The 24,049-nt window shown below is 40.5% G+C and overlaps 3 protein-coding genes across 3 annotated transcripts; 2 read left to right on the top strand and 1 right to left on the bottom strand.

The window, feature by feature from the left end:
* Positions 1 to 930: 930 nt before the first annotated feature.
* LOC108033083 (solute carrier family 41 member 1) lies at positions 931 to 8,620 on the top strand. The gene is made up of 8 exons (XM_017107257.2): positions 931 to 1,831; positions 3,429 to 3,781; positions 5,390 to 5,714; positions 5,767 to 5,913; positions 5,978 to 6,125; positions 6,725 to 6,930; positions 6,995 to 7,143; positions 7,386 to 8,620. The coding sequence occupies exons 1-8, from the start codon at positions 1,396 to 1,398 to the stop codon at positions 7,587 to 7,589; spliced, it is 1,968 nt and encodes a 655-aa protein (XP_016962746.1). The 5' UTR covers positions 931 to 1,395; the 3' UTR covers positions 7,590 to 8,620.
* Positions 8,621 to 9,715: 1,095 nt separating this feature from the next.
* LOC108032955 (golgin subfamily A member 4) lies at positions 9,716 to 12,140 on the top strand. The gene is made up of 4 exons (XM_017107026.3): positions 9,716 to 9,862; positions 9,924 to 9,983; positions 10,046 to 10,430; positions 10,574 to 12,140. Exons 1-4 carry the CDS (start codon positions 9,777 to 9,779, stop codon positions 12,059 to 12,061), a joined length of 2,019 nt encoding a protein of 672 aa, XP_016962515.1. The 5' UTR covers positions 9,716 to 9,776; the 3' UTR covers positions 12,062 to 12,140.
* Positions 12,141 to 12,237: 97 nt separating this feature from the next.
* Positions 12,238 to 16,504, bottom strand: LOC108033174 (late secretory pathway protein AVL9 homolog). Its single transcript, XM_017107411.3, has 4 exons — positions 15,175 to 16,504; positions 14,280 to 14,681; positions 14,036 to 14,216; positions 12,238 to 13,501 (listed from the first exon to the last, which is right to left on the bottom strand). The coding sequence occupies exons 1-4, from the start codon at positions 16,202 to 16,204 to the stop codon at positions 12,997 to 12,999; spliced, it is 2,118 nt and encodes a 705-aa protein (XP_016962900.1). The 5' UTR covers positions 16,205 to 16,504; the 3' UTR covers positions 12,238 to 12,996.
* Between the last annotated feature and the right edge of the window lie 7,545 nt (positions 16,505 to 24,049).

The following is a 24,049-nucleotide window of genomic DNA, read 5'->3' as shown; positions in this document are numbered from 1 at the left end:
ATATTCCATCAGTTAAATTACTTGTAAATATTTCAAAACTGGTTAACTTTGGGGATTCCTTTCTCCCAGTAATTTTAATTGGCCAAACATAGACATAGAAACAGCAGAAAACAATACAAATTTTTAACAAACAGGTCCAAGAAACACAAACCAATGATGGCGATTATCTTGGTCAGGGCCTCTCAGTTCCCCGACCATGCGGAAGTCTGAAACAAATTGTTCGGGCAGGTCAGGCACATATTCGGAGCACAACTAACTAATGAATGGTGGATTGAGGGAAATAATCGCCTAAAGCCTCGACGAATATGTATTTATTAATTTAAAAAAGTCAAATGTTCCATTGCATTCCGACTCAATAATTATTAAACTTCAATTTTATAAAAAATATAATTAAACAAAGGGGCTAAAAGTTTCATTCTCTGTTTTTGTTCCTTATCTTAGAAGAAGAGATATATATTTATGTTTTGTATAAGTATAAACTATTTAAAAAAGGCTCTTACCGTTTTTCTGTAATTGAAGAAAGAAGTTTTTGACGCTTTTGTAGAGTTGTGACCCGATATTTTGTTGCTTTTCTTGATTTCCATTGATTCCACGTTCCAGCCAACCTATAGTACTTAATCATCTCGATTTAACAAAAAGTAAACCAAATGCGTTGTTGTTGTTGCCTTGCAGCCATATCAACGGTCCGGTGACTAAGCTCAACCTCTCGGCCTCAACCTCAGTCCTTCTACCTACAACCTCTCACTTCCCCCAGTACATCCTGGCCCCCAGAAACTACGGACACTACGACGCACACGTCCTGCGACATACACACGGCGCCCCAACATTCCCCACATTTTCAATACGATGTAAACCAAACGATTCTCCGGATTCTTTCAATTCTTGTTCCGATTTGTATTCTTCATTCATTCCTTAAACGAAAAAATCAAACGTAGGCCTACGTAATACTGAAAGCAATCAATGCAGTTTCCATAATTCTTAACTTATTAAATTATTTATCTTAAAATAAAACCATTTTGTGATATCTTTTTTGTGTTTAGTCATAGATTGAAAAAAAAAGAAAAACCAAAACAAAAAGTATGCAAAGCCCATAGACAAGTAAATCATAAAAAAAAAACAAAAACAATATTTATTAGAGCACAGTTTATGATTTCTGTTGATAGCTTATTTTCTGTTGTTTTTAATTACATATAGTTTGAAAGCCTAGACACTCAGGATTTAGTTCAAATATAGTTTAGTCGATGAGTTTCAGTTGCGAATACTCGCTTGAGAAAAGACCCCCGCACACGAACAGTCACACGCATGCACGCCAACCGTTTGGGGCTGCTCTACACCGACACATAAAGACCCCCCGACACGACACGACGAACACACACACGCCAAACCAATGCTAAAATGTCGCTGCCCAACGAACAGACAAACTTGCCGCACAATCCCAGCCAACCAGCGTCCACAGACACACCATCCACGACTGGAACATCCACAACACCCTCGACACCAACACCTTCCACAAGAACCACACAAAATGAGCTGAAACACCGCCTGACGCCACTGAATGTGCGTCGTTTATCGGGATACGTTAATCCGCAAGCGATCAGCGATAATGCTGGCGATGATCCCCCGCCCACCACCATTAACATTGGCCTCTTCAACAACAATAACAACAACAATACAAATAATAACAACAACAACACAGCATCAACAACGCCACCATCTGCATATGCCACACCACCAATATACCAACAACAGTTGTCCACACTGACAGCAACAACACCGCTAGATGTGGCACCGGATGATAAATACAGATTGTTTACCATTTTCAATGGAAACGGTGAGTGAAAGTAAAAACCCCGATGCGACAGAAAATGAAAAAGTGTTCCACAACACCGTCAAGCAGAGGCAACCACTCTCGGCTCCCGTGTAGATAGGCCTTTTCGAGGAATTATGAGGTTTTGGCCACACTAAACACTAAAGAAACACCATATATCGTTGACTCTTTCCTTGATTTTCTTTCGCTCTCTCTCTCTCTCTCTCTTGCTCTGTCGCTGACTTTATCTTACTATCTTTTGTATTTACTCTTGATATGCCAATACTTATATTTAAGCGCCCAGACTCGTTTCCCTTTCCATTTACAACATATTTACCCTCGTATCCATAAATCCATATTCTTTATATTCCTTTTATATTACATTAATCCCGTGCAATAATCGCCCTGGCTTGTGTATGTCTCGACTATTTGCGGTTAAACACACAGAATGTTTGCTAATTACCATGCATGCTCCGCCTCACGCCGGACTTATCTCGACGCCAAGCTACTGACCATTATTCGTCTCGTCTGAGTTCTGGTCTTTATCCACCGCTAATGGGGTATGTGGGGTTTTTGACGAGGGAAGGCCCATTGTCTTGCTAACTTGTCTCAGACATGCTATACTCCTACTGTACTATTAGGCTTAAAGGACCAAAAAAGGTAATTCATCTCTGGACAGAGAAATACTGTCTTAGTGGTGCTTTGGTACCACTATTATATCTTAAGAAGGAAACATCCATTAGGGACCCTAAAAATTTAAACATCAATTTATCAGGACATAATTCCTATATATTTTTTTTAAATGATAAAAGAGCTCTGCCCATCAAATATTTGTGTACTTTGCATATCTCCTAGACCTTGTAGAAATTTGGAATAAAATTAGTATTTTGGTGTTAAATAATAATGCAATTATTAAATAATTAAACCAATAGAATATAAAATCAGGGATTAAAAAAAGTATCTATAAAATGTAGTATGTAGAATGTTTAGACTCTTTGTAATACATTACGTTTATAGAAAATAGCTAACTTTTTCCCGGACTGATACAGCAATGAAAGGGTAGTAAATCGTCTTCAGCCACTCGACTTGGGTTATGGCACTCTTAATTGTTATTTTTGTGATGTTTAATTGTCGCTGTCTCGGCGGCTCGCGAATTTGTTTATGGACGAACGATTCGTGGTTTATGAACTTGACTACGAGTCGACACAGAACCGAAAACGCAAATAAATATACGAGAATTCTAATCAAACGAGTTTTTTTTTGCTTGAGGAATACTCCACCTGGAGACTGCCGAAAAAGCTGAAATGAATAGAACACAGAAAATCAGAGGCACATATGCATATACGTTGATGTGTGATTTATAGCGATGTTAATTAATTGGCCTGCTAATTGCATAATGCTGCTAAATTTAGATGCATGCCCCACACGCACACCACAGCACCTAGGCTAAGGCATGCACCACATAGACATAGTCGCAGTTACCCGTGTATGAGAGAGAGACCCGAGCACCTAATCAGGCGACTAACTTGGAACACTTGATCTGCGCCTTGACCCCGAACTAACCCGCATCTTGCAACCCTCTTCTTTGTTTCTTCCCCCCGAATAACCGACCGAAACCCAGATCCCGACAATGAGAAATTGTCGGGCCTACCACATTCGACAACCGGTTCACTAAGCTCAATCATCACGACGTCCATAGCATCCTCCGAACCGGATCCTGGAGCGGCGAGCGGCGGCGGAGGAGCGGGCGGCGGTGGCGGGAGTGGCAATGGCGGCATTGGATCGGGTGCCCTGGTGGCAGCGGACGCCTCCAGTATCGCCGGCATCAACGGCAGCTCCGAGGAGAAGTTGGCGCTCAACAGGCCCGGCATCAAGCAGGAGAAGTGGACGACGATCCTGCTGCAGGTCTCCATTCCGTTCTTCCTCGCCGGCATTGGCACCATCGGAGCTGGCATTGTGCTGGGACGCGTTGAGGTGAGTCCCTATAGCGAATAGAAAACATTATCCTTGTACCATCATTACTCCTTTTATTGTGAGACAACTATTTTTTAATATTACACCAGGAAACATTCTCAGGGCTTAGAACTGTAACCGTTCTTTGGCACTGAAATATTAAAAGTATTCTTCTAATCGCTTGTGTTCCTCTAGGTTAGCTCCAGCTTGTATATTATGAAAGGTTCAGATTTCAAGTAAGAAATGCCTATATCATGTATTTAAGGTTATTAAAGTTTTTTAAGAAAATTCACCATCTGGAAAAAGGCTTTCGAAGGAATTTCGAAAAAATACCATATATTATTTTCAGTATTATTTCACTTTTCTACTATTTATTAAAACATTATAAAATATCAATGACGTCCTCTACCAGAAATAAGATATTGCCCTTTAAAATCTAGTTTTGCACAAAATCTTTAAGTCACTGTAATATCTAAACGTGAGTTAAGCCAAAACTGCGGTTATCAAAGATATGTTCTCGTAATATTTAATAACTCTTTAACTTAAACCAATATTAAGCGTTTATCAATTAAATGCTTAAACTAAATTAATTGGGATGATTCTCGTTGCAGTAAGTGGGAGTAGTTTGATGTGTTTTACCCGACTTGCATTGCCTTTGTAGGGGTCTGAGGGGCGATAAGCCTATAGAAAGTCAAACAGAAACGACGGCGTAAATTACATCAAATTAAATTGTAAAATTTTTGTAATTACCTGGGCTCAGTGGGATGGCCCATTAAAAAAAAGATTTACACCAAGTCAAGCGCACAGTAAATAGCAAAATAGTTAATTGCACATTTTCACTGAGTTCATTACTTTTTTGTGGGAAAATTCCATGTTGCAAAAGAGTAAACAACCCCGAAGGTTAATAAAAAATAGTTTAACGAATTAGTGCCTAATATGTTGGCACAATTTATTGGGCTTTGTGACGCGCGACATTTTCTGCAAACATATGTCACACTGACAATTTGATAAGAATACCTACATTTGATAAATTGTTACAATTATGCAGATAACAGATCTTTATAGCTTACAAATAATAATCATAAATAATCCAATGCAATATCGCACGATAAAGTTAGCAATGTGGCATTAGTAAGAGTGCCATTGGTACGCTTTCTATAATCGGTTTGTTTGATATTCGAGACTCTTAGAGCCTCTCAATCAAACAGAAACCAGACAGAGCTAATGCTATTTTTAAACCATTCCCCTTTGTGTACTTGGTGAATTGGCACAATTCCTTTTAGAATGTTATTTATGGCTGCGAAATACACCTTCATAATATATGCGCCGTACATGTGTTAGATAGTAAATGTTTAATATGCCCGCTAATTGATGGTAAAAGTTCTGGGTTAAACTGGAGCCGCAGCCAGTTACAGGCGGCCAATGCCCGAAATGAACTGAATATGTGGCCAAATAAAGGGGGTTGGATTAAGGGGCCTTGTGATGGCTTGTAAACGCTGTCATGCATTTGATGCACTTTTCCCAAGAGCATGCATTACCACCAAATAATTAGGGAGAAACATTACTAGTCTCTACTCTTCCATTAAAACTAGATATTTTAAAACGTTTATTTTGTTTACTCTCCCTTAGAAATGGTATGTCTTCAAGAATGTGAGCGAGCTCTTCATCCTGGTGCCGGCGCTTCTGGGCCTGAAGGGCAACCTAGACATGTGCCTGGCGTCGCGGCTCTCCACGCAAGTGAACCTGGGCAACATGACCAGTCGGCAGGGCGTGATACGGATGATAGTGGGGAACATAGCGCTGGTGCAGGTCCAGGCGACAGTGGCCTCCTTCCTGGTGGCCATGTTTGCGGTGAGCGTAGGTGCGGCGATGACCGGCGAGTTCTACTTCGAGAACATGATGCTGCTGACCGCTTCGGCCATGTTCACGGCCACGTCGTCCTGCTTTGTGCTGGGTAGGATTTGGCCTGCATCCCCCTACTGTGCATTAACGGCTGCCTCTTTCAGACTTTGTGTTGGTGGCCGTCATCCTGTTTTCGCAGAAGTACCGCCTCAATCCGGATAACCTGGCCACGCCCTTGGCCGCCTCCATTGGTGATGTGGTGTCCATCAGTTTGCTCTCCTTTATCGCCTCGCTGCTGTACGATCATATCAGTGAGTCTCGTCTTACTTTCTGTTTAATAAATATTAGATGTGTAATTCTTGTCTTCCCGCGCAGAAACGCACCTGTGGATCACGTTCATCGTGGTCACCTGCTACCTGGTGCTCTTGCCCATGTGGGTGATGATCGTGCTGAGGAACGAGTACACGCGACCGGTGCTAAAGAGCGGCTGGGTGCCCGTCCTCTCGGCCCTCTGCATAAGTGGGTACGTACTGCGCACTCCGCAATCTATTCAATCACATTGGATGACGGACTCTCGAATCCACAGAAATTGGGGCCATGATAAGCAGAAAACCGACAAGTTGCCCGCTATATTTAGATATATCAGCCCGTGCAATTTAGTGCCAAATCATGTCCAGGCTATTCCGATCTGATCTGAACGCTATTTATATAAATCTGGGGAATAAGTAGCCAAGCCCGAGGCCATGGGAAACATTCGCACGGATGGATGTCCCTGACTCGGGGTTGGCGAGGTGTCAAGCGCGCTTATAATTAGAATCAGCAGTAGGATTTGAATTCCCGGGCGTAATTATTCGCCATGACTAGAGGGTTTACGGCAACAGAACCTCCTAAGTCAAGCACACTTCACACTTGGAGCCAAATGAGTTATTTACTGGGGTTTAAGGGCAACTACTGTAGGAGTTCATGTTTGTTTGTAAGATTGGACAATGGATAAAGCCCTTTTAAACATTGTACACATTTGAACGAGTTGCACTTCTGTGTACTTAGCTTGTTAAGTCATACAAGCATTTTAAATCTAAGCCCGTCAATCGAATTAACGAACTTTCCGTCATCTCATTGCAGTCTGGGCGGCCTTGTGTTGGACGCCGCCGTCGAGGTGTTTAATGGGTTCGTAGTGTTTCAGCCGATCATCAACGGGATCGGCGGCAACCTGGTGTCGGTGCAGGCCAGCAAGATATCCACAATGCTGCATCAGAGCTCAATTATCGGGATTATACCACCGCACACGCAGATCTTCGAGTGGCCCTGGCGAGCGCTCTTCAAAGGAGGTAATCCCTAGACAAATTTGTTAAATTAACCTGGTACTAACTTGTGAATTTCTCTGCTGAACAGTTCCCTATGCGAAGACAGCAAGGATACTTATCGCCATGTCGATCCCCGGCAATGTCCTGTTCATCTTTGCTGCTGACTATATAAACTACAGCACCTCTACGGTCACCTGGGTGTTTGTGCTATCCTACCTGACCGCCAGTTTAGTGCAGGTGAGTTGCATGATAAATGGGGCATAATCTTATACAGCTAAGAATAGTTGCTAAAGTATTGCTTAAAAACACACTAAAATATTACATTTATTGTTAATGGTATGGCTAAGTGTTATCAATTCCATTTCGTAAGGGAAACCACCTGTAGTGGTTAAAATGTATTACAATGTATGAGATTCTCCATCTATTCTGGTGTTTAATTGTTACCCAACACAATTACTAATGTGGCCCGATCGTTTCAGGTGATGCTGCTGCTGTATATTGCCCACATTATTGTGCACGCGATGTGGAAGTGGAAGATCGACCCGGACAACTCGGCCATACCCTACCTGACGGCCCTGGGCGACCTGCTGGGCAGCAGTCTGCTGGCGGTGGCGTGGCTCTTCACCATGTCGGTGGGCATGCAGTACGGCTCCGGCATGCAGACACTAAACGCACCGAACTAGAGTAGCGAACGAAATAGGAGTACGGAATAACGTAGAACGATAAACAAGGCAGTCACACACCACACAATATAAAGAACTGTTATGTACCTAAATCAAATATATAGAAAACATAGAAATTGTACGAATAGCCCCAGCCCCCCAGAGACCTCCCAACACCAAATGGAAACGGAAACGGAAACCAATTTAAAACGAACTAACTTCTAATGATGCAAGAATGCCGGCTGTTCGAGGCGGGAGATATTAAGAGAGATGATATCATTTTACATTGTGTCCTTCTTCACATGGCTTTTGCTTGTGTTCCTTTTGCTCTACCGAGAAATTATGTGCGACTATGGTATATATACAGGCTATATATAGGCATACGTAGATTTGCCGCGTCATATTTTTTAAGGCTTTTAGGACAATATTATACACATTTAAAGAAATATATACATTGTATAGGGAGAAAAAGAAGACGGTGAATAACTGAGAGAACATTTACACAACGCAAATTATTTCCTCCCACTTCGGTTCTTAATTCTTTCGCTCTGGTTTACCTACAGCAGCCAAAAATAATTGCAAAACATAGTCGTAAATAGAACATACTTAAATCCTTAATTTACACTTACCAACCAATTATGTAGTATTAGCGCAGATTTGATTTTTGCAAGTCTCGCTTTCGATTTTGCGTTTTTTTAAATATTACTTTCCTCATTGTCCCTTTTTCCATTTTCCCGCAGCCCCGAGCGATGTAAAAGAAAAGCAATACGCGCGGATAACGATATTTATTATTGCAAATTAGTTAGGACGATGGGAAGTGTATGCAGGAGCTGATGAGTTCTGCAACAAAAAGTGAACAGGGAATAAAACGATGAGAATGAGAGACGTTCTGAAAGGAAATGTGATCGATATTTAGTTATAACAATAATAATAATTATAAATTAATTGAAAAAGTAAGAGAAAGGCATCAATATTGTGTAATACTTGAAACAATAATACCAATAAATAAATATGTTGGATAAACGAAAGCAAACAAATCGTTCGTAAAGTGAGAGCTGTTTTTATTGAATGAAAAGTAATTGGCGGACATGAAATTCTGGATTGGCTTCCAAAAAGCCGCTTCAACTGTTACTGAAAATATTTAACCAGCAATAAATTCCTACAAAAACAGTCATTATAATTATTTGGCGTAACCCGAGTATAAACTAACCTGACAATTTATAAATTTCTGTACATTTTTTTCAAATACCTTGTATCATTATTTCTTGTACTTATTTAGTTGATATAATGAATCGCAAAGGGAGTTACTTCGGCAAGCCGAAGTTTGTATACACTTACAGTTATAAGAAATAATCAACTTTGGTAACACCATGTGACATTTTTAAGGAATGTTGCTAACTTCAGTGATATTAAAAAAAAAAATGATTTCATTCTTTTTTTCCGATTTTTATTAAATTGAATTCGAAATTCTTAAAACTATTAAAAATTATATTCCCAATATTATTAGATAATATGTCAAAAAGCCCCAAAGCTATAATTTGTTTAATTCTTATTATTTTCCCACCAATTTTCCGATCGTTCGTGTGGCAGTTATATGATATTGTGGTCCGATTTAGGCGTTGGAGGTTATATGTTAATAAACACCAAAGATATAATTTTTTATAAATTTTTTCCCCGATATTTTCTATGAGAGCGATAACATATATGTAGGTGTCCGATCCGGCTGGTTCTGACTTATATACTACCTCCAATAGAAAGAATACTTGGGAAAGTTTCAGCCCGATAGCTTTAAAACTGAGAGACTAGTTTGCGAGTTTGCAATGAGTTTGCAATTTCATCTTGTGACTGAAAATAGGTTGTACCAAGCATGTTATCGCTACATGTTAAAATGAAATACATTTAAAAATATATTTACAAAGTATATTAACCACTTTCAAATTCCAAATGATTTTGAAAAGAGAGCTTTAACAATCCTCAGCACTTTGAAATGGATGCAATACCAATAGTGGTAAACAATTGGTATTCGAAATACTGTTGTGCAGTAAGTGCTAAAAAGTGGAGCGGTTACAGTGTGAACTCGCCGCATCAGCCGATAAAACACAACCTATCGAATTATCGATAACTACCGCCATCAAAGCTGTTTTGAAGTGAAGGACGCGGGATTCAATTATAAGTTTAAATTTGTTTTGTTATTATTTTTAACCAAGGATGTCGCATTTGATGCCACGGCGAACCAGCGAGTTCCGTGGGGATGTGCTGGAAGAGCGATGTCCCACTGAAAAGCGGCAGACCAGGTGAGTTGCCCGGAGTTCCAGGAAATAAGTTGAGCTAAGATCTCGATTGTCTTCTATCCAGGGCGAGTAAGCGCAGCACAGCCATGCAGACTCCGTTGTCCACGCAGGGGATCCCCAAAAGGTGGGTTTGCCAGTTGGAGAATCCCACAGATAACATTAATGCCGCGTCCTAATCCTTTCCAGACCCTCCGCAACGCGTCTGCTGCAGCCGCTGAACTTGGAGCGGGATCGGGCTGGTCAAATGGGTGTGACGCCCAAGCGAGGCCACCGACTTGTGCCCTCCACAGCGGAACGCGCTGTTCCGCTGCACTCCGACAAGAAGTGGGTGGCGGAGCGGTCGCATCAGATACTGGAGTACCTGCATGCCGTTCAGGACAGCGAGGCGCCCACGGGATTCATCTCGGATCTGTTTAGTCGGCCTGGCGGACTGCGGCACATGACCATCAAGCAGTTCGTGGCTATCCTCAACTTCCTGTTCGACAACATCTGGCGGAATCGCGAGACAGTGGGCCAGAACCACGTCGAGGACATCACTAGAGCCATGCAGAAGCTCCATTATCCTAGCCAGGTGAAGAAGGACTAGAGTTAGTTGTTTGTCGTCATCATACAATTTTGTAACGCCGGGAATGTCTTCTTTAAAATTCGGAGCCGTGAAGTGATATCATTGATATACTAATTTCCATATATTTGTAACCAACATTCATCGATCAGGTTAACAAGTCTTGGCTTGTGTCGCCGACCACGCAGCACTCCTTTGGCCACGTGATCGTCCTGTTGGACTTTCTCATGGACTTTGCGCCGCCACTGTCCTCTGCGGATGACCCGGAAGAAGAATTTCCGTTCATGGAGACGACGGAGCAGCCTAGCTCGTACCTAAACAGCATGCACTGCGAATCAACGGCCGCCATCTCCATCACTCAGATGCAGGCCGTCCAGCTGGATGAGGAGGTCAACGCGCTGCTCTTCGCAGAGGCCAGCCACTGCATTGTCCTGTGGGATCAGGAGCTGACCGATGAGGAGGCCAAACTGCAAGCGGAAACCAGAGATCAGGTGATTAGAAAGAAGTGCGATTTGCCGGGCCGCCGGGCCCTGGAACAAGTGATCGAGGATCTGAGAGAGAAGCTGCAACAACTGAACGAAAAGTTGCAGCAATCTGGCGACGACTATAAGCTGGATAAGCTAGAGCATCTTGACAAGGAGCAGGAACAGCTTGCGCAACAGCTGGCCGATACTAAGGAGGAGCTGAGCCAACACCTGATCCTCTTTGACCAGCTTTCCGCCCAGGCCGATGAAAGGCAGGCTAATCTCCGCCAGCAAATTAAGTACGAGCAGCGCCTGGAGCAGGCGGTTAACAACCAGATGTACTCTGCTCAGCAACTGAATGCGATGCAAATGGAGAGCAACGATGTCGAAAACTACTCCAAGGCCTATGAGCGCCAGGTGAAGGAGTTGTCCGACCAGGAGCTCCACCAGCAGGTCATGCTGTCGCGGGTTAAGAAAAAGCAGTTGGACTGCATGGAGGCCTTTAACAGGCATGCCCGCTTCCTTGGCGTGGACTCGGCTATAAGCAGTCTGGTAAAGAGCGGCGGTGATCAGCAATTGGACCTTACGTTGCCGCTAATCCCCAAGCAGGAGGACATCTCCGAACGGGTTCAGAGCCTGGAGGTGCTGGGCAATCTTCTCCAACAGCAGCGTCAGCAGAATTTCGAACGGCGCCGGATGCTGGATCAGCAGGCAGACAAGATAAAGTGCGACTGCATCGAGTTGGAAGCCACAGTTGCCACCTTGGAATCTCAACTGCAAGAACAAAATCATCGTCTAACCAAAATGGAGGTGGGCTATCGCACCAAGTGCGATAAAATGGTGCAGTGCCGGAGGCTGCTGGTAGGGGAGCAGTGTGATCAAATCAACCGTCTGGGGGAACTGGAGAAGCGGCAGCACGAAGCCCTGGAGAGGCTCCAGGTCAGCGAGCAGGAAAACGAAGAGCTACTCGCCGGCGCCGAGTTGTATCAGGAGGAAGACCACAACGCCCGAAATGCCCACCTTGACAGATGCGAGCTGCAGCTAGCCGAAGCGGAGAAGGAGCTGCAAGCTCTGGACCTAAAGCTTACTGTGAGCCAGGCCAAACTGGAAGAGGCCGAGCAGTCCATTCAGCTGCCTTCCTTTGAGCCAGTGCTACACGCATTCAAAAGGCGCTGATCGACTGGTTCTAATCTTTTGTATTCGCTAAAAAATTATGCGTACTTTGAAAACAAAAGTAATTTCCATCGCTTTGTCTGTTATGCATTGGTTTTTTAAAATTAATCAAGTTTTTGGTAGATTATAATCGTATTAATAAAGTATATCTGAACTGATATAGGTACAAACAATCTGTGAATGTTTTATGAAATGTGTTTATTTTGGATTACATTTGGATTAGGTAAATATAATCGGACGCAGCGGTCCCTGGACAATGAGGGGGACTCTCGCCTCGAGTCCCATAATATCAGATTTCCTTAAGTTCTCTATTGCCCCACGAATTATGCGTTCGATATGGATCTCTGCTGCCTTTTTGGATTACAAATTGCACTTGGAACGGTTTAGCTTTACATGGTTATACATATACACTGAGTGGAGGGCGAAGACGGCAAGGATAACTTAAACGTATACATATATAAATATTAAATAATATTATCTTTTGGCCAATTTTGTTTAGCTAAGAGCGGGATCAACTTGTGTCCTCAAAATTGCAGGGAAAATAAATAAAAGGACGATACTAGCCATTCTCATTATAGTGTTAAATTCAGCTTGAAATTTTACGAACATATAAGCTATCCATTATCCAACTGGAGTTTTTTAAATTTGAATTTTTTACCGATTTTGAACAATTAGATTTTTAATTTTTTATCCTTTCAATTATTGTATTTTTTTTTTATTACGAATGATGATTGAGGTGGCGTTAATTGTCCAAAGATTATAATCTCTACGTCTTTTTGTACCACAAGTCAATATACTCTAGAATGTAGTAGGTATACAAAAAGAAGAATACAAGAACATGTAAATTCAACGTTGAGACTGAGACAATGTGTTGCGTAATAAATAATTATCATTTAGCTTAGTTCGATTTTATACAATGCTCGATGGTGCCGACGTCCTCAGACGATGAAGACGTCACCACTGCTACGCTCCACGGCGGAGGTAGCCACGTCGCCGCCACATCCTGGCCGACTAGCCTGTGTGGCGGCCGAGATCATGGGTTCCTCCGGCTGAGCGGTTTTGTCCAACAGCTCCGCCTCGCGTCCGATCTCAACAATGCCCTGCGGTTGCTCGCAGCTCGCATTGTGAGACTCATGCGACTCGTGTGCCTCTTCCTGTCCGGCCAGGTGGATGCTGACCCCCGCCACGTCGAGGTCCTCGACGTCCTTGTGGTTCTGGAATGTAACTGAGATCTCTTGGACTGCAGCGCCTTCGCTTGCTTCGCCCTCCTGCCTGTTGCCGCTGGTCGTGGGCGCAGCACTTGCATTCGGTGGTGCCGTCGTGATGGATGACCACCAGCTGGAGAATGCGCCCTTAGCCTGCGAGATGGCACCGCCCACCGCCCGACTCGTCGTGTTCACCGCCTGGTTGATCTTGCGCCCGCTCTCACTGTTCTGCATGGTTCTGGAAAAAGCGAAAACAATATGTACGTATGGTTTGCTTATTGACGGTATAGAGAAACCTAAAAGTAGATACTGAGGCGAATATTTTAACATTGAACTTTTATCCAAATTGTGATGCTTAGATTACAGCAGTTCTACATTTAATGAGGAAGAAGCCTGAAGTCGAGTCCGTCGACTAAAAGTAGACCATTATTTTGCTGGGGGGAATGCGAGGGAGATGGAGATAAGCAAACAGAAAAGCGACGTTCTTAAGTTTGGACAGCCTCGATTTCTTTATTCACTAATAACTTTTTAATGTTTGGCTGATTCGAACAAAATTTTCACAAATGTGGGCAGGCAACCTGTTGAATTAAACTTGCGTTCCTAGAATGTGCTTTATCCTAACATTAGAGCTTTTCCATTTTTTTTTGTGTGTTTCCGGGCAGCCAAACATGGATAGTTCGACTCGGTCAATAATATGTGTTCTACGAGTTCGCCCTTCCTAAATCAGCCACCACATCTAATTTATATATATATATTCCTTTCCAAAACTTACTGTGCTAGTTTTAATTTCATGTCCGCCACAGACAAAGTGCCGGCAAAGGGATGGCCAGGCGGCAGGCCATCAAAGAACTCTGGTTCAGGCCTCACATCGTACCATTCCTGGAAGCATTGGGTGCGCTTGAAGGCGCCCATGAAATGCGCATTGAAATGATCGTTTTCCTTGGCCGTGGCATCTAGAATCAATATAAACAGCTTTAGTTTATTATTCTACATAAAAGTGGAGTAAGCACACCCACCTGGAGCCACCGCGGTTCGCAAGAGGGCTAGGATGTAGCCCTGGAACTGCTCCCGGATCCAGTACTCGCTGCCCTCGGCATCCTCCTTGGGCGATTGCACATGCTTCATGATGTAGTCCATGTAGCGCAGGTCCTCTGTGCTCAGTATCAGCTGGCGCCTCAGCTCCGGATCGTGGGCATCCAGATTGGCCGCCTCGATGTCCACCAGGACGTCAGCCAGCTGACGTTTCTGCTGGAACAGTACGTTGGAGGTGCCGATGACATAGGAGAGCACCATGGGGTCGCTAAGCAAGTCCATGTACGGCAGCGACAGATATGGCAAGCAGAGATTGCCGCTGGCGAAGATGCTGACAGGTGCCCGATACTCATCCGGATTCACGGCGCACAAGGCGGCGAGGTTGGCTGTGGATATGAAGTATAGGTCATTCGATAATTGGTACAATTTAATGGCTTTTTTCTTTAAACTTATATGAAAGAACTGAAAAGTACATGTAAACTCTAATCTTTTACGGGTATGAGTCATTCACATGATAAATAAGAACATGAAGAAGGTGTATAACATTATTACAATCCCTTCTGACTCATTGCTAGGTTCAGGTACCCAAAAAGTACAAAACAATGTTATGCGACCTAATCCCGTGTAGTGTATTAGTAGATTGTGACTAAGGCATTCTTAAGGACGATTCTCGAATGGATCTGCAGTTTTTTTTGGCAAAATATCTACTGTGTTTTAAAAAGAATAGCTTGACTTGAAATATTAATCCTTAAAGATTTTACAGAGTGTAATGAAAGTCAAACGAATATTTTTTCAATATCTTGCCATCTCGGCAATAAGGTGCATTCTAAAGCGGAATCCTTTGGGATCCTTTGGATTCCCTCACCAAGGGCTACTCACACGCTAAGGTGTCCACGCTGGCCTCTCTGGTCAGCGAGCTGTGCCTTCCGTTGGACGAGTCCTGCGATTGGGAGTTGGGTGTGGAGCGCGGCGAGGTGTCATCGCCGCTGGCCTGCTCCTCGCCCACAGAGGCTGCGGATGAGACGAGGGCCAAATCGTCGGCCTCGCCCTCCACCGCAGTTGCGCTTTCCGGCGTGAGTTTCTGCTCCTCGGGAACCGCGCCGCCAGAAGCCACTGCCTCCAGTTCCGCCTCGGCCTCCGCCTGAGCCTCCCGCTGTAAGGAGTCGGTGAAATCCGGCATGGGCGACAGGGGTCGCGAGGTTCGCACACAGGCCACCTCCTGAAAGCCCTTCTCCAGCAGCCGCGGCACCAGCGATGCCATTCCCAGGATCAGGACGCACATTTGGCGCACGGGTGAGCCGAAGCACACCACTCGTCGCTGCAGGAGCAGGAGCTTGAAGAGCATAAGCGTCTTGTGGCGCCAGTGGAGCACAATCTCCCGCAGGGACAGGCCCACATGGAAGTGACGCAACGGGCGGCGGGACTCGTCGTCCTGGAGGCAGGCGTTAAGCTGCTGATACGCCTTGACCAGCAGTTCTGTCCCGGAGAAGTCGCCCTGATCGAAAAAGGCGTCGGCTATCAGGGCTAGCTTGACTTCGATGTACCCGTAGATGGGCAGGCGTGCCAGGATGCAGACGGACTTCTGGACCGTGCTGCGTGTGAGGTCCGCCGTCCGGATCTTCAGCTTCTCCACGCGTATTTGTCGATAGCAGGACACTCCGTAGATACTTGCAGCCGGCTCATACAAACTGGGCAGGTTGAAGAACACCGTGTCCTCGGCGAAGTTGTGCGAGCCATCCGGCAGGGCCAGGGTGGGCAGGTACTTCCAGCCGGATGGGCACTCGTGGCGTCCAGTGGAGCCCGAGATGAGTGGCGGATGCGAGAACTCCACCTGGCAGCCCAGCTTGTGGTGGAAGCCCACCACCAGGATGTGCAGGATGGGCGGCTTGTTCTCCGGCTCGCTGGCCATCGTTGTCCTTGCCCCACGAAGCACGCGGTGTCCTCCAAGAAGGGTTTTTTACTTGCAAAAATTTAAGATTGGATTCGCCCCTGCCGCATCGGCCCTCTCGCTCGCACTCGTGTAACCACGCCACGCAATTGGTGTTCTGCCCGCAGCGCACTCTTTTCCGCAATTAAATGTTTGTGTTTTTCCCTCAAGTTAGGTGCGCATTCCTTCCTTACTTTCCTTTCTTTAAAAGTTGTTAAGCGATTTTGTTTTTATTTTATTGTGTTTTGTGATTAGATATCGATATCAGCAGGCTACGCCACTTTGATGTGCATTCGCCGGTTATCGATAACTTCTACTGGAGTAGGGCTGTTATCGAATACATACATGCGATTTCAAGCGGTACGTTTTGAATTTCAAACTTACAAATGTTTAAACTTAAAACCTTTTACACTCGGGGTAATCCCCAAAGGGTTGAATGTTGATCAGCTTTTTATTAGCAGCTAAAATTCTGATAGCCAGAGTTGTGGCCATATTTATTAATAAGCAATATTAACTTCTTAACATTTAAGGGTAGAGCCTGCTTTAGAGGCTTCCAAAAATCGATTGTTCTTGTTCACATAAATGTGTACCTAAACTATTTAAGCATCTGTCCCCAACATTTCAGAAGTAAATTCCAAGTATTTTTAAAGTTACGGAATAAATAGTGAGCAAGCGTCTGAAAGGTATAAAAGCGGCCGGAAAACTTTGACGTGCGATTTCTCGGCTTTTCACTTTACCTAATTGGGAACAGATAGGAAAAACAGTTAAAACTGAAAAACAAAATATATATATATATCTCAGAACGAGACTACATTTATTGTATTCGTGATAAAGTTATCTTCTAGTTTAATTTTTTAGGTTTAACTAAAATATAAAATTTTTGGTTTTGTTTGTCTCGGATGGAAGTCGCAAAAAAAAAAAAACAACTGAAAACATACATTTTTTGTAGCTTTTTAAGCAGACTCCCCCTTAAGTAGAGCTTGTTCGCATTATTTACTTTTAAATTAAATTAGAAAGTATATTTTCAGTTCTTTCTATTCCAATAATTTTTTACTTAAACTTATAACAAAAAATAAAATAGTACATGTTTATACGTTCGAAAAAATGTCAAAACTGGTCCCTGGCTGTTTGATAACCAAAAAAAACTTTATGTTGAACTTTCAAGAATTCAAGAGCTAATAGAATTCACAAAATGTATCTGGTTACATTATAAGTCAGTAATTCCATTCCCGCGGTAACGTCACATCCAGAGTCTTATAGTAAGCCTCTGCATAAATTCCATTTGTTTTAAATATACATATATTAATTTTTAAAAGCAAATGGGTCAAGGGTGAGAGTTCCATTCAGGCATGCGCAGTGAAAATTGAGTAATGACGCCATTAGAATTGCCACATATTATGCTCTTTTGGAGTCTTTTAAGCCTTTTAATACTTCTCGGAGATCAATGCTCGTTCAAATCTTTATCATTCGACACATAATTCGTGTTTTGGTGCAACAGTTGTTGTTGCTAAAACGAAAAAAAAATTAAAATTAAGAAGTTAATATTTGTATCATTCCTTAAACTTAAATTTGTTTTACCAACTTGACTTTTTGGTATTTTTTACACTGTAGTATTATTTGGTACACTATTTTGACTTCACTCGACTGCCATTCCTATTTTGCCCACCACTAGGGAAATTCCGTGCAGCTATTCTCCTTACAGTCCTTGCAATCGTTGTCGAAGTAAACAGTCCCAATAGTTTAATGCTAGAGGCCTCCGTTTGATTATAAAAAGAATGATTATAAAAAGAACTTTGAACTTTTGCAGTGCTTGTTAGTCATAACCATGATAATAACAAAAACTATGTGCGCAGCCCACAAGTTTACATCATTCATACGTGCAATTCTCATTTCTAGTTCCGAGGATCGGAGAAAAATAACTTTTCCTAATTCTTGACATGATAAAAAACAAAATACACCCATGACGCCACAAAACAGAGCGTTATGACGAAGTCTTCTCAAAAACGTGGCTATGCTTAAGAATATAATTTCAAAATGATGAATATTGGGCGCGTCAATTTTACTTACCGTAACTTGTATAATTAAATGGAAAACCAAATTTGTCGTAGAGTTCTAAACAATTAAACATATTCTTTATTAGCGTCACTATCAATAAAAGCTACAGTGTTGGGACTGGGCATTGCGATTCTAGAGATTCCTGCGCAGCAAAAGATTATGCTAGAGCCACGGCCACAAGCAGCCCAAAACTCTTTTTTAAGGCTAGTAAGAAAACAATACTTATCAATTGCCCACCAAAGTTATTGCCATGTCCGCCCTATTGCCCACAAAACCTAACAAAGGCCCGTGAATATAGACATGTCGCTAGAGCTGTAAAGCCATCAATGGGAACATACAGGTTGTTCAACCGGTTAAAGGGAAGATCCCAGCTTTGGAAAATCGCGGAAAAAAGTTTTGAAAATTATCAGTGGTAGTACTTCGGTGGCTGTTTTGAAGTTATCAAAAGCACAATTATCTAAGTTATGCCGAAGCGGCCTTCTTGATTAATAAGCATTTTAATAATTTTACTTTGTCCAATTGTGCTCCAGCGGTTCCAGCCGCTCTTAGAAAAACGAGACAGGTTTCAATAAGTTTGGAAAATGATGTTGTAAGATTAGGTGAAAAAATACGTGTTTGCTGCGGTAATCAACGGTTGTGCGGCTTACCATATTTTAAAAGACCTATACATTTAAACAATTTAATTTTCTTTTAATCCTTAAGGAACGGATGTTGTACCTTTTGGAATTTAAAAATTACATTTGAAGAAATAACAGCAACTGCTTCTTTAACTAGTTAAATTTAATGTTCAAAAATTCAACATTTTCTTTATCGGTATCGTGGATTCTGCAGAATGCACCTCGGCTTTAGACTCAAGACGATGACCAAACTCCAAAAGTCCGGTTTTCAAAAGGATGCAACATAGATTGCTGCGAAGGAGACGAAAAAACATCTTTTGTAATACCAATGATTGAGGACGCGCATCTCTGCGTGTTTGTCTATTCGAAAAGCAGAATTGTGAATTGGACACTTATAAGTGGTGTGTGGTGAATCAATAAAATCGATATAAATAGATCGATGTAGTTTACGACGAGTCGGAAAATTTAGAGACATTGTCTTACATCCAAATTGTTATAATTTTGTAAATTTATATTATAATTTTACCCAGTATCATTTGCAGAAAAAAAACGGGTTTTAACGCAAAGGGTTTCTGATTAGGGCCAATAAATTTGGCCAGCTATTATGAAAGAGAGGACTAAAATCCCTACGTGTTTGCAGTACGGAACACTTTAATTTTTTAATAAATATAAAATTCGCCGCATTATTGCCAAATTAAAAAGTTTACCCGACTGTACACAGCACGGCGTCGGAATCCGACTGGCGAATTAGTCAAAATATTAACGATGGGCAAACCTTGATATCGACAAGCCGATTACATCAAAAATATCGATATAATAAAAATGATCCACAAATGCATTTGATGCACAATCATGCGCATCGAAGGACTTAAAGGTCTATTCACACGGACGGGCCAAATTCAGCTTAATTGGCTCTTTCCTCCAGCAGTGGAGGTGGTTCCCGTGGTGGTATTGCATGGACAACATTTTTCGGGTTCTAGAAAACTTAAAACTAATTAGAGTAAATTTAGATGATGTTCCATTTCAATTTACTACCAAATATGTTTGCAGAAAACGGAAATTTTTTGTCCTTTCGTTCTACATTCTTTTGACTCGAGTCATTACACATTTCTGCAAGGAATACAAGCCGTTTAAAGTACATTATATAAATAAAATTATTTTGGTAGCTCCGTATTCAAAAAATATTGAAATATATCTCTATTTGCGCTTGAGCAATTTAGGTAAGATTTGTTTTATTTTACAACACTGTCTAAGGGAGTAACATGAACCTTCTTTCGTTACGTTAACAAATTTTGTCCAAATATGGCTTGTTTGGTTCGTATGGACGGTAATTTAAAGTAATTCATTAAAAAATTGTATTTTGTTAGCTAATGTAATCCAATTTTGTTCCAAATGTGTATTGGAATTGTTGTACGTGTATATTATAAGTACCCCTGCCATCCAGTAGGTGCCGCGAAAATATAAATTAATATTATTTTAAACGTTTTTTTAACAGATCTTCTGATTTCTTAAATTTGTTTATTTCTACCCTGCCAAATTGCCTCCGAAGGTGCGAATTTTTCTCAATTTTTTTTTCGGCGGAAGTAACTTTAGCAAAAGCCATATCGCTGAAGACTCTTCTAAAAGTCAAGCAAATGTGTCTTCACCGGCACTTGTAGATTATACCTAGAAGGGCACTCCCCATGAAGAATAAGTAGTAAGACAATATTTGTTTTAGTTTTTAGCAATATTTCTTATTTATTTTTCTAAAAGGTTTTACTATAGGATCAGTATCCTTTTTGCGTCTTGTAAACACGGTTCATAGGCATCAAAGTGTCAGAAGTGTCTAATTAGTAACATATTCGCGATAGATGCAAATGTTGTTTTTGTAAAAAGTGTTCTATGGTCTTTATATTTTTCAAAAGATAATGGGAAGTAACTTTTTCACGATACATGTATAGTTTGTTTGTGTCAAACATTTTCAATCGTATTTTTATCTTTCAAATCGTACTAAGAAGTAACTTATTTGACTGATATATGTTTGTTTTGTTTCGTAAAATATTTTCTATCATCTTTTTTATCTTTCACAAAATACTATGAAGTGACTTCCAACAATCGTTTGAGTATCCACGTAATTGTGGAAACCAAGCCATTTTATGAAAAGTTTATTTTGAAGCCACATATGCGGCTAATTTACTTCTTTCAAGCAAAGCTATTAACTCAATATATAATTTGTATATCATGTTAAAATGTTAAAAGTTAAATTGGTAGCTGAGTTACAGATATTTCGTAGACGAGGCACTCGAATTTGTTTATTTTTTTTTTTGCTTTTTGAACGAAGTTAGCAGTATTTTTGTGGATTTAAATAGTAACATTTACCAAAACTTTTTTTTGAAACAGGCACATCAACAAGCAGAGAACTACAGTATTCTTACACAGTTTTTAAGCAAAAAGCAAATAAAACAAACGCGGTTTCGTTAGCTAACTGAAAGTAATTTTCAATATACATTTCCAAGTGTCAACAAGCTCAAAATTAAGTCAAAAACAAATCTGAAAATAAACGTGTAATATTATACATATAGGAGTCGAGGAATAGCTGCTATATAAACCGACTGTGTATAAAGGCCTTTTTCTTAAACGTTTTTATATTTCTTGCTATTTTTTTGGGGGGTTTTTCGGTGTGTTTTTTCTTATGGATTTTTCCGTTGTTTTTCTTTTTGTGCTTTTTTATTTGGTTCGTTTTCGTTTTATTTAATTTACTTGGAACGTATTTTTAAATCGAACATCCAACATATAGAATCTAAAATTGGCTTGTTTGTTCCTTACAAAATATGTTTGCCTGAACTGATCTGAAAGAATCTGTTCAATGAAATCTATATGAAACATCGCAGCCTAAATATACAAATACTTATATATTATATGTAATGGAATTAGATTATTAATGTAATAGGGTGAAGCTAATTTGCTTGTTGGGCGAACTTAGGAACTACAAAGGGAAAGCAATGCTTAGTTAGGGGTTTTGATTGCTAGTAGGACTCAAGACATTAAAAATTTAAATACAATTTTTAAACAGCATGACAAAAAAAATTGTATAAAGCAGATTTCTCATTAAAATTATCCGTCCCTGTTTTTCACCTAAAACCTTTGCTAGCTTTCTCTATGTATAAAGTACTCCTTAAATTATAGTTTAAAAATAAAAAAAGGTAGAAAACTTGTATCTAATAAAAATATAAAATCGTTATTATCTCCACTGGAACCATGACTTTTATTTGTTCGATTTTTTTTATGGATTTTCAATTCATAGTATCTTTGGGTCAACATAAGTGAAATCAAATATTTTTCCACAGTCTTGAATTATGTTTATGTTATTCGTGATCTATGCCGATATTACCCACAGTTGCCCCTAAACATCGCCCCAGAAAGCTAACCTATAGATAGATATATAGAAGATATTTAAACAAATACAGATACGCGCATACTTTAATATGTATAAATGTATATATTCGTTTATATCGGGGGCTTCGTGCATACGATCGGCACTAAAGACCGAAGGCTACAGACGATAGCGCCCACACAAAAGGCCAAAAATAGAACAACAAAAATTCGAAACTGTGCTATTTGTTATTCCCTGATTTTCTAATTTTCTGATATTCTGATATTCCGACTTTCAGAAGATGATGCGAATTGAAATGTAGTTGAGCACATATCCGAAACCCACTTTCACGCCCACATCTGCACATGCCCGTACTCATGGTGTACGGATTACTGAGCAATTTGGCCCGGTTTTTGCAATAAATTCCCATTTGTTTGTCGAACGAAAGATGTTATGTGAGTCCAGCCAGATGGCAGCCGAAGGGCCCAGAAAAAGATAAGCCGTTTGCATATGTCGGATGTATCTGGACACCTCTGCCCAACCTGCCCACCTGTGCCCATGGCGATCCTCAAGTTTTTGGCAAGCCGTGCATAATACCTAGACCGTAAAGGACTGCCCATATATATAGCAGAGTATATCTGATGTGTGCATTCAGCATAGGTGCATATACAATAATGTTCTAAATTTAAAACACTTGGTAGCCAAAAACGAAATCAAAACAAATGGCGAAACCTTAGGATTATATAGTAACTTTACTGCACAGGAAAATAAAATGCATATAGAGTGGATAAGCCAAAAATCGATTTTTAAAACTACATTTGGATATTCACGTCAATGTTTCAATACCACAACATTTTTATTCCTTCATTCACAATTCTTTCTTTACACATATTTTGTCCACATTAAGATTTTTACAAAATAATAGAAGGAAAGGACTTGTGATTTTGAATATACTACATAATAAATGGATATTACAATTTCAAAGATAATAAATCTTTTAAATTTACCCATTCAGAGTACTAATAGTTGTGTATGGTGGCCCACATTTAATGAATCAAATACCTTTCATATTTATTACGGTAATCCAACAAAAAAATATTCATCCCTTACAATAGTCCATTACTTGGCAACAGGCCCCTTGACTTTGTACGATAGAACTTTAACATATTTTCGATAAAAATATGTTTTTTCGTGTTTTTTATTTTCCTAAATTTCTTCTCAAACCCTTAATTACTAGAAAATTATGTTGAAAAACGAGTCATATTTTTTATGTTTAAATTTAATTCTTATAAAATAGGTTTTTATTATTAAAACATTTTCGGAACTATATATCTTTACTTATTTTTTTAATATTTTGTTTTTGTAAAAATAATTCTGTATGCATAATATATTTTAATGGCTTTACATAAATTAAACATTATGTGACTTAAGTAAAGTTTCGCAAAATAATAAAATAACAGATCAATATTTTCGATATAGTAATTAAAAGAATATTTATTTTTGTTTTTTTTAACTTTGAGCTGAATTTAAAAAAAAACTAAATTTAAGTGTCTTCTGTTTATGTTTCTTTTTATTATTCTTTTTATATTGTTATAAAATCTAAGCTTAAAAATTAAAAAAAACGGATCAAAGTAAATAACAGCTTTTATTATCAGCAAAAGATTACGTATGTATCTAGCCGACGAAAGAGCAATTCGATTTCTGTGGCACTCCTGATTTTTTGGTATTTGTGTCTTTTATAAAAAAATGTTTTGCAAATTTTAATTAAATTTGTATATATATTTTTATTATATTTGTTTAAAT

Source organism: Drosophila biarmipes, chromosome X (genome assembly GCF_025231255.1).
Source record: "Drosophila biarmipes strain raj3 chromosome X, RU_DBia_V1.1, whole genome shotgun sequence".
Lineage (NCBI taxonomy): Eukaryota > Metazoa > Arthropoda > Insecta > Diptera > Drosophilidae > Drosophila > Drosophila biarmipes.
This window is presented reverse-complemented; position numbering and strand designations above follow the sequence as displayed.